General features: G+C 39.7%; 1 protein-coding gene across 1 annotated transcript; it reads right to left on the bottom strand.

Moving 5' to 3' along the window:
• Positions 1-442: 442 nt before the first annotated feature.
• LOC127787580 (uncharacterized mitochondrial protein AtMg00860-like) lies at positions 443-1,774 on the bottom strand. The gene is made up of 2 exons (XM_052315644.1): positions 1,283-1,774; positions 443-463 (listed from the first exon to the last, which is right to left on the bottom strand). The coding sequence occupies exons 1-2, from the start codon at positions 1,772-1,774 to the stop codon at positions 443-445; spliced, it is 513 nt and encodes a 170-aa protein (XP_052171604.1).
• Between the last annotated feature and the right edge of the window lie 9,409 nt (positions 1,775-11,183).

Raw genomic sequence — 11,183 nt, 5'->3', positions numbered from 1 at the left:
ATTCAATTAATGGTAGATGTTTCTCCCAATGTCCACCAAATTCTAGAGTACAAATATGAAGCATATCCTCTAAAGTTTGTATTGTCCTTTCAGATTGTCCATCTGTTTGAGGATGAAAAGCTGTACTAAAACTCAATTTGGTTCCCATGGCTCTGCGTAAGCTCTTCCAAAAGTTGGATGTGAACCTTGGGTCCCTATCCAATACAATGGAAACTAGAACACCATGTAGTCTAACTATTTCCTTAATATACAGTCGTGCAAGCTGATCCATTGTAAATGTCATCCGAACAGGTAAGAAGTGAGCTGATTTGGTAAGTCGATCCACGATTACCCAAATAGCCTCATGTCCTGCTATTGATTTTGGAAATCCTACAACAAAGTCCATCGTCACATGTTCCCATTTCCACTCTGGAACCTCCAATGGTTGCAGTAACCCTACTGGTCATTGGTGCTCAGCTTTCACCTGCTGACATATCAAACACGTTTCAACAAATTTAGTTATGTCTTCTTTCATATTCCTCCACCAAAACACTGACTTTAGGTCACGATACATCTTTGTACTTCCAGGATATACAGAATAAGGAGTGGAGTGGGCTTCTTCTAGAATTTCTTACCTTAGTTCCTCAAAGTTTGGCACACACAGTCGCCCTTGGTAGTAGAGCATGTCATCACCAGCTATTGTGAAGTCCTTTCGCTTCTCAGTGTTAACCTTAGCTTTGATGTATTCAAAGAATTGGTCTCCCTTCTAATGGTTCTTAATCCGATCATGGAGAGTCGGTCGGACAGAGAGTGCTGCCATACAAGCATTAGAATTAGATGGCGTAGCAACAATCTCGAGGCTTAACCTCTCGAACTCCTTTCACAAAGGCTTTTATGCTGTCAAAGCTGCTACTTGGCTCATTTTCTTTCTACTCAAGGCGTTATCCACCACATTTGCTTTGCCGGGGTGGTAGTGGATTTCACAATCATAATCCTTCACCAATTCCAGCCATCTCCTTTGCCTCATATTCAACTCTTTTTGTGTGAAGATGTACTTAAAGCTCTTATGATCGGTATAGATATCGCATTTACCTCTGTATAGATAGTGTCTCTAGATTTTCAAGGCATACACTACTGCAACAAGTTCTAGGTCATGTGTAGGATAGTTTTGCTCATAAGGCTTCAACTGCCTTGATGCATATGCAACTACCTTACCTTTTTGCATCAATACGCATCCAATTCCTTGTTTGGATGCATCACTATAAATAAAAAAATCTTCTGGCCCTTCAGGAATAGTTAATACTGGCACGTTGACCAGCCTCTTCTTTAATTCTTCAAAACTAGTTTCACATTTCTCTGTCCATTCAAACTTAGTACCTTTGTGAGTTAGTTGCATCAAAGGCCCTGCCAATTTGGAGAACCCTTCGATGAACCTCCTATAGTATCCAACTAAACCCAAAAAGCTGCGAACCTCATTTACATTGGTTGGTCTTAACCAATTCAATACCGCTTCTACCTTGCTGGGGTCCACTTCTATTCCTTGAGCTGTGACAACCTGCCCAAGGAATACCACCCGCTCCAACCAAAACTCGCACTTCTTGAACTTTGCAAATAGCTTATTTTCCTTCAAGATCCCTAAAACAACCCTCAAATGTTTTTCATGCTCTTCTTCACTTCGAGAATACACCAATATATCATCAATAAAGACAATGACAAATTTATCCATGTACTCGTAGAAAACTCGATTCATTAGGTCCATAAAAACTCCAAGTGCATTAGTCAAGCCAAAGGGCATGACTAAAAACTCATAATGACCATACCGAGTTCTGAAAGTTGTCTTAGAGATGTCACTAGATTTGATCCTCAATTGGTGATATCTTGACCTTAGATCAATCTTTGAGAATACTCGTGCACCTTGTAACTAATCAAACAAGTCCTCGATCCAGGGAAGAGGATACTTGTTCTTAATAGTAATCTTATTCAATTCCTGGTAATCGATCCACATCCTCATTGATCTGTCTTTCTTCTTGACGAATAATACCGGTACTCCCCAGGGGGATACACTTGGTTGAACAAATCCTTTCCCCAACAGTTCCTGTAATACCTGGCATTACACGGCATAAAAAATAAATAAATTTTGATTATTTTGGCAGGACCTCGGGTGATCCGGGAAGCCCAAGGGTCAATCTCGAGAAATTAATTAATAAAATTATCGAATTGGCTGCAGGGAGTGCCTCGGGACTTGGATGTCCAAGGAAGAGGGCAAGGGATTGGTGAGCGTCTCAAGATGAGGATAATGACACTAGAAGCAGTTCGATCGGGAATAATTTTCTAAATAATTTCGATATAAGCCCGAATAGGCGTCAGTATCGAATTGTCGTAAGGGACCTCTGAGAAGCTGAGGGGACCCTAGGAGTGGTCTGATTTTGCGAGTAAGGCAACCCTTAAGTGTTTTTGGGTGGAATAAAGGTCCCGTGTGGGCGCAGGGACGAAAGCGATATTCCCGAGTAAGTATTGGTTATTAATTTTTGGGAAAATCAAAAATCTAAGTGGTGTGTTGATAATTAATAAAAACTTGGAGGGTCCGGGTGTAATTATAAAAATCCCCAAGTGCAATTATTAATTTCTCAAGTGAAATTATGAGATATATGGGGGGTTTGATTTGTAACATATATATATATATTTATATATGCGGGCGTGAGGAAGCTTCCTTGAAGCTTCATTTGTCTCTGTATATTGAAATGAAATGGCCGAGAGGAAGCAAGCCAGAGAGGGAGGAAAAGTGAGCTCGCGAGAGAGATAGAGTAAGAGCATTATCGAGAGCGAGAGAGAGCTCGATGGCCAGAAGGCTACCATGGCCAAAGAAGTAGCGACCATGGCTAATGGCCAAGCAGCACCAGCGGTCGAGCAATGGCACTGGGCGGAGTAGCAGCGGCCGAGGCGCAGGTAGCCGGTGGTTGTGCGGCTGTTGAAGGCGACCAGTTAGCAAGTGAGTGGCCGCGACAAGGCGGCCATGAGCTTCGCCGATCAGCAATGGCAGCAACGTGCAAGGGAGATCGACGCTGGCAGCGGGCTCTCGGCGGTCTGGGGCGGTGCGATGCGGTTAGAGGTGGAGCCGTCAGGCGATGGCGGTCGACGGGAAGGCGAGGCAACCGTCGGAGCAAGCGGTGGGCGAGGCTGGCCGTGCGCAGGCGCAAGGAAAAAGAAGCACAACGCGCGTGGGAAGATCTAAGGAAGAAGAAGGGGAAAAAATGAAAATAAAAAGAAAAGAAAATAAAGAAAATCTGGAAAAATGGAAAAAATAGGAGAAAATTCCAAAAAAATCCAGAAAAGTTCTGAAAATTATTTTGAGGCTCGCGGAGCATGTTGGAAGCTCGAGAATGGGATTTTGGGTATGAGTTGGCAGTCAATGAGGCATCGTTGGCGTAGGTGATTGACTAATTTTTCCTTTCAGATTGGATGAGGTAATTAATTATTTCTTTTTAAATTAATTGTTTATGTGTGATGTTGTAGAGTAATTATTTGTTGGATTAAATCCTGGGTTGGGGTTGTTTTGAAATAATTGACGGCTGGTGTATGTCGTGGTTGATGTAGTTTGGTGATAGTGTTGATGGGTGATTTCGCGGTGTAAGCAAAAGCGAAGGCGTTAGTTAATGTTTGATATTGCGGGGTTTTGTCTGTTTGCCTCTAGGTTCATCCGAGAAGGCAGTGATCCTAGAGAAACTTGAGGTCCAGGCTAGAGTTCGTGCCGAGGTAGAGAAGAGGCTTCGAGCCAGGTAAGGGATGGCCCCATGTGAAGGTGGCCTAGCAAGTTGGTAAATGTGTTTGATAATGTTTTTATGTTGCATTTGCATGTAATGGTTAACACTTGTGTGATGCGAGAGCTAGTGGACCTTTGGCCATAAGGAGGACTAGTGTTGTGGAGGTTGATAGGTTGATGCCTCAAACTTTATAAGGTTGTGAGGATGGATGGCCTAGCCTCATTTGCATGCATTTGACATACATAAGCATGGTTATATTCATATTTACATGCATTGCACCCTTACTAAGTCTTTGTGACTCATGAGGTTTACCTCATGTGTAGATGACGCAAGTCTAGATGCAAGTAGGAATGGTGCTAGGAGGCTGTTGTGGCAATTAGCTTTGTTGCCTAAGATTGTTGTTGTGTATTTTGTTATCTCTTGTATGTAGCCATGTGGTGCTATGTATGAATACCCTTGTGAGTAAATGTATGTGTTGTTGAGCGTTAGATGTATCTAATTGTTGTGATCATCATAGTGTGACAAATGATTATGAGATTGTTCGTTGTATATGGCTTTAGTTATCGAAGCTAAGTTCGGACCGAGTAAAGATCAGCTAGGTATGTTCTCATAAATCCCCAATACTCAGCAAAGTGTTTGTTATGCTAGCTTTGTGCCTGGGTCACCTCTGGTTTGCTATGAGGCGAGCTGAAGAGAGCTTTGTGCCTGGGTCACCTCGGGTTTTGGTCTCAGTCCGCTGAGTTTTTCTTGTTTGGGTTGGGATCGATTCCTAAGTGGAGAGAAGGGAAGGACGAAGCCTAGTTCCCACCTAGGGCATTTCCTATTGAAACATAGTCCAAACATTCAGTTGTGGTTCGTCGAGTGAGTAATCCGGTCGATTATTTACCAGTGGCGCTCGTAAGTGGGAGGGGGTCTTTACAATTCCTCTAACTGGGTTTTCAACTCATGTAGCTCCTTTGGTGCCATCCTGTAAGGAGCTTTAGAAATAGGTGTGGAATCGGGCACCAAATCAATAGTGAACTCTACTTCTCGTTCTGGTGGCATTTTAGTCAGGTCTTTAGGGAAGACCTCTGGAAAGTCCCTTACTACTTTAACGTCATTCACTGTTAATTCTTTTCCTCCCTTAACCACCACTGACATTAAGAATCCAATACATCCTTCCGACTATAATAGTTTCTTGGCTTTTAATGCTGAAATGACACAGGAACGGTGTTTTGTCTCAGCCACTGAAAGGCAAAGTTCCACCCCTTCAGGATACTTACAAACTATTTCCTTTTCGAAGCATAAAATGGCCGTATGGTGCTTGGAAAGAAAGTCCATTCCCAAAATCACGTCAAATTCTTGCATATCTAAGACATATAAGGTTGTTTCTAAAACTTTCCCTCGATCTCCACCTTAGCTGTTCTTACTACATGATTCGTGCTTATTATACCTCCTGAGGGTATCGCTACTACTAATGGAGTACTTACATGTTCCATATGTGCATTGATTTTGCTTGCAAACTTAGGGGATATAAAAGAATGGGTGGAACCAGAATCAAACAAAGTATAAGCAGGTATTCTAGAGATGAGGATGTTACATGCCAATACGTTATGATCTTGATCCTCCTCTTGCGTTGAGAGAGCATAAACCCTAGCTTGACCCTTTGGGGGATTTCCTGGCTTATGCTGATATGGTTTTTATTGTTGTTTCTTTAGATGACCCGTGGGATAGAATTTGGCCACATGACTCATTTCACCACAATTGTAACAGGCGTCGGTTCCCATGAGACACAGTATAGTATGACACTTCTAACATTTGCCACATATTGGGTTTAGTTGATAATTTCCCGATGTTGGACCTCCTCCTTTATTCTTCTTCGAATAATCCTGCTTCCCTTTACCTTTATCCTCCCACTTACGCTTTTCTGGTGGTCCAGACTGCGATAGCTTGCTATTGTTGCTGGAGCTTTCTCTAAAGTTCACCAGTTGGGCCTTAGCTAGCACCTCATGATACGTGCCTAACTCAAAAGTTACGACTGCCTGCCGTAAATCATCTCTCAACCCTTGTTCAAAGCGCCTTGCCCGCTTTTATTCTGTATCCACTAAAGCTGGGGAAAAACATGATAGCTCATCAAACTTCCTTTCGTATTCAATCAAGGTCACGCTACCTTGTTTTAACATGAGGAACTCTGCTTCCTTTTGGTTACGGATGTTAGCGGGGTAATACTTCTTAAGAAAAAGTTCCTTGAACTGATCCTAGGTCCACACATGTCCTTGGGGCCTGGATCTGGCAGTAGAATCCCACCAATGCCTTGCAGCATGTTGTAACATATACGTAGCGCAAGTTACCTTCCTAGGGTCTGAATAATCTATGAGGTTAAAGATCCGTTCAATTGCTACTATCCAATCTTCAGCTACCAGAGGGTCTAACCCACCCTCAAAAGTTGGAGGTTGAAGCTTCCAAAACTGCTCTACCAAGGTAGCATTGTTTCTTGGGTTTTCTTGGGAAGGTGCAACTGGTGGTGTGGCAAGTGGCGTCATGTTGCGAATGGCATCAATGAACTGCATGAACTGCCCATTGAGATTGTTGGTTTCGTTAGCCTCATTTTGCAACTGCCTGCCCCTACTATTAGCACTTCTTGCACGAGTTTTCATAACCTTATGTGAAAAAGAATAATTAATTCCTGAATGAAGGGTCCCTAAGGAGAAAGAGTACTATTGTGGAACTATGTGTTAACTACGATTTGTAAGTTCATCGTTTCATCTACCAATATGTATAACACGCAACTAAAGAGCTTCCAAGTAAGAAGGGGGTCACGTGGACCACTTAAGTCCCAAGCTCACCTTAGACAGTTTAGGTCTTTGTGACAAAGCCCTTAGCGCGATCACACATATCAATAAACTCAACAATAGATTCATGTTTAATTACGATTCATTATGCAAGCTCTTCTTGATGGAATTGATTCCTAATTGCTTTCATTCTAAAAAGCCCTTCCTAAACAAGTATTTCCACTATAATCATGAACTCTTGAGTTTGGAGCAATATCACTAGCGAAAAAATGAATACCAATTAATGGCAAATAAGAATCATATCTCTCACATACTTATTCCAACATGAGCTTCATACGTGTGCATACATATAACAACATATGCTCATAAATATAGCTTGAGAGAATAACTGAATAGTTAAGGGGAATATGGCTTGCATGAGCATATTATCCATAAAGAATAAGCATAGCAATTCTTATAACTTACCCGAAGATCAGAAGCTTGAACGGGACGTGGTGGATTTTCATGTTTCCTTAAAAGAATTTCCTTACAAATTTTACTAAAAGCACAAAATTTTCTTTGAAAACAATTTGAGTCTACAGGAAAGTAAACTTTGCTCTTATACCATTGTGTGACACCCGTAACTTACTTACATGCTTAACAATAATAATATTCATATGAATTTCGAGGTTTAGCGCAGAAAAACTTGAGAAACAAGACTTTTATAAACTTAAGTAAAGTTTCAAAGCATAATAAAATTCAAAGCGGGTTTAGTGTATGTATAAAGTTTGACACAGAAAACATGGTTTCAATAGAAGACAGAAAGACTTCGCGAATATGCTTGGTAGCAACAACATCCATATAGAGAAATTCGGAGCTTAAAACCAAATCCAAACCTTCTTTAAATCAAATAAAATTCCAAGACACATTTTATGGCATACATATAGAAAAAGATCAGAGTTCAACCCTGAAAGCTTTGATTCAAAAGGAAACTAAAACTTAAATTCTTGAAAATCCTTTTTCAACGAGCCACCACGCTCCACGTCCACGTCCCGATCTCCTCATTCATGATCACCTGGGGGGAAACATAAGGGGTGAGATTACGCAAATCTCAATATGTACAAGAGAACTATCAAACGTATTTAAACATGACATGAACTTGCAACATGAACATATAACATAAGGGGACACAATAGGTTCTACCAACTTGCAGGGGTAAGAACCTCCGTACGTAGCGCTACTAAACCCCGGTCCCATAACTTGCTTGAAACATAACATGAGGGACCACATAAACATGATTCATGAGCATACCTAAACATCATAGATAGTTCATAGTGTACTTACCTTAACTTGGTTGGAAAGGATCCAAATTTTTTGGCAAGGCCGTTTTGCTCTTGTTTCTACACCAAATTTGCTCATTCTTTCTTCAGAATTTTCTGAAAGTAAAGCAAGATCGCTACGGGGCAAGCAGCGTAGTTCAAAAATTTTGAACCTTACCCCGATCCTGGTGATTGGATCAACGTCGAAATCAAATCATTCACAAACAAATAAATAAATCTAACCTTTAGATTATCGAGTCGTTCGCGGAATTGAGCCGTCCAAGCGTCCGGCCTCTAACTCATGATACGCGACACGCGTCCGTTGGCAAGGAGAGCGGAATAAGAGTGCTAGCTCCTTCTCCTTTGCGCGGCTTGTGTATGGACGGAAAAAGAACGCCCTCATTTCATATTGATGCCAAAAGAAACGGGAAGAGTGAACGGCAATACGTTTTTCAACTCTTGAAAAATGACACCAAAAACCCTCTTCAATTTGGGCAACCCATAAATGGGTATTTATAAGGAGCTCTAGGGTTTCTTAAACCCTAATGGACATGGGTCGGCCCATTTAATTTAGTCCAATTAGGAACTTAATTAAATGGGATTATTCTAGTTCAACTATAGGAATATAATTAAATGGCCCAATCCTTTTATAAGTTTAAATAAAATATTTTGGCCCAAATCTAATTTAAGCCCAAACATAATATTTAATATTTGGTCCAAATCTAATTTGGTCCAAATATAATATTTAATATTTGGCCCAAATCTAATTTAGTCCAAATATAATATTTATTTTAATATTTGGCCCAAATCCAATTTAGTCCAAATATTAACTTAAACCCAAATATATTTTATTTTCTATTTGCCACTTCAACAAATAGAAAATTATTAAATTAGAAACTCCTTCCTAATTTAATCAATTGTCATTTTAGGAAACTCTTTCCATTATGACGACTCATCGTCATATCGACGTCATTACGTCTATTTGTTCTTTTTTCGTGAGAACCTACGACGGCAAAACTTCTTGCCGAATTGTCCCACTTAACCATACGTCCACTCTCCTGGTTTAAGCCAGGGACCGTGCCTATTGCGTATGACTCATTAGGCTTTCGAATATGTTGGCAATGTGTCGGTACAAACACATAAGACAAGATTGGCCTCTAGCAAGGCATCATGCCTACCCAATTATTCAGAAGGATTCATAATCCGCAAATAACCTTTCACGAGCATGGCTACCGTGTAATTCGATCCTCTCGTCAATGTATCTTATGTGATCTCAAGTATGGCGATATGTTGCTTGATAACAATCACATGAGTTTTCTTCGGTCTTCCGGATATCTTCACTTAATTAGAAAGTAAATCAATTACTCCTTATTGATCTCTTTCACCATGGCCATGGATTTAAAGTGAATATCCACCGAAGGCGCCTTAGATAAATCATCCTCTATCAAGGGATAGACGAGTCCCATCTTGGTTATGCACCCATCTCCATAAGCCTCACGATATGCCCAACGATCGCCCACGTGCAGCCTTTATCTAGGCCCATCGAAACGATGTCAAAGCATATCGGTCTTCTTATGAGATGACCATGACAACCTCAGGTCCAAGGATTAGTTACACCCATATCGTATGAGAATTCCATCAACATATAATCAAAATGGATTCTCATGGCGAGTCATGTCTAATGACACGTTCTCCAACATTGGTCACCTATGTACTTGTCTAGGCATCCCCATGCCTATGGGTGTGAGACCCCCGTTGCTATCACATGACAAAAACATAGCACATACAAGTCTTACTGCAATTATCAATGTCCATTCTTGACATTTCTACGACTTGGGACGTTTAATGATGTCTAGAAACTGTGATTCATCATCTCACATCTTTATAGATTAATCACAGTATACATCATATGGACTTCTATCTAGTTTCATTCGGTTATTACAATAATAACAAGAAACTAATAGAATGACTTCTTGTGAATTTGAATAACTCCTTATTCAAATAATAAACATGATTACAATTGTCAGTGTACAACATGCCCAATCTGATTGGGTCTAGAGCACCTACACTAACATTTTCCCCTCACTCTCTATCACAAAATTCTCTCTTCTAATACTCTCAACCTTGCCCAAATTCTTATAAAACTTGTGAACTATCTTAAGGCCTATTTATAGACATTTTCGGCCAATCATGTTTTACCACGTGTCCCATCATCATGAGGCCTCATTATTACCTTTCATGTGTGGCTAATAAATGCTTGCCACATGTCCTTAAAATATGGTTTGGAGACTTTTGTAAACTTGGAGGCTAGGTAAGCTTTTTCCTGGCCAATCACGCGATGCCACCTCAAGAAGGTCATTATGAGCCATCATGTGATCTTATCTTATCTTCCTAATGACCAATGGAAGCTTGCCATGTGTCCTTGATATTTTGAGCCTCACATGCTTAATTACATTTTCAACACTTCCATCATTACATCTCACATGGTTTAATTCATTTTTTTACATTTCCAATCATTACTCCCACATGGTTAATTAATTTTCTACATTTCCCATCATTACACTTTTAACTAATTAGCTATATTTGGTTATTTTAACTACTTAGTTTGAGATATTTTAAGGTTTCAAGAACTATACCTTAGCCCATACTTTTCGGACAATTTTCACTTAGGCCCTTGCAACTTGGTCCCCAGGCTATTTTTAATTGCACAGTTTAGCCCCTAAAAAATGGATAAATTACGCTAATACACCAAGATTTTAGGTAAATTACATTTTTACCCGAACTACCATATTTACGAGTTTGGCCCTGGCTCAAAAACTGAATTTTTACCTCAAAATTTTCATAATCCTTTGAAATATCCCATTTCTTCAAGTATTTGAATCTAAAAATCTCAAGTATTACATCATATTTGAGTTTAAAAATCTCTGAGTGTTACAATTTTCCTATACTAGACAATGATAATTCTAAGTAAATAATATATACAAGATAATTCACATGAATTGGCATTAAAGCATACTCTATGTCTCACAATTAACCTATGCTATTTAGATTTCTTAAGACCTTCTACTAGGATAACATTTACTAGCACAAAATTTAGGGAAACAAATTGTATTCTCCCTCTTAGTCAATACCTATATCAAAACACTATAAATATCCCTTAATTTTGAAAATCAATAAACATTTTCAAAAAAATCATAAAGGCAAACTTATAGATCAACATCATCAAAATTATAAGCATAGAGTTTAGGGAATATACCACCAAGGATGAAATTTAAATATCTCTTACTCTTGGTTGGTAAAATGAGAGGTGATATTCTTCTTCACCTTCCTCTTCTCTTCATGCTTGATACATCCATACAAATTTCACTTTGAAT

The sequence above is a fragment of the Diospyros lotus genome, chromosome 12, assembly GCF_014633365.1.
Source record: "Diospyros lotus cultivar Yz01 chromosome 12, ASM1463336v1, whole genome shotgun sequence".
Lineage (NCBI taxonomy): Eukaryota > Viridiplantae > Streptophyta > Magnoliopsida > Ericales > Ebenaceae > Diospyros > Diospyros lotus.
The sequence above is the reverse complement of the archived record's forward strand: the minus strand, read 5'-3'. Positions and strand labels throughout refer to the sequence as shown.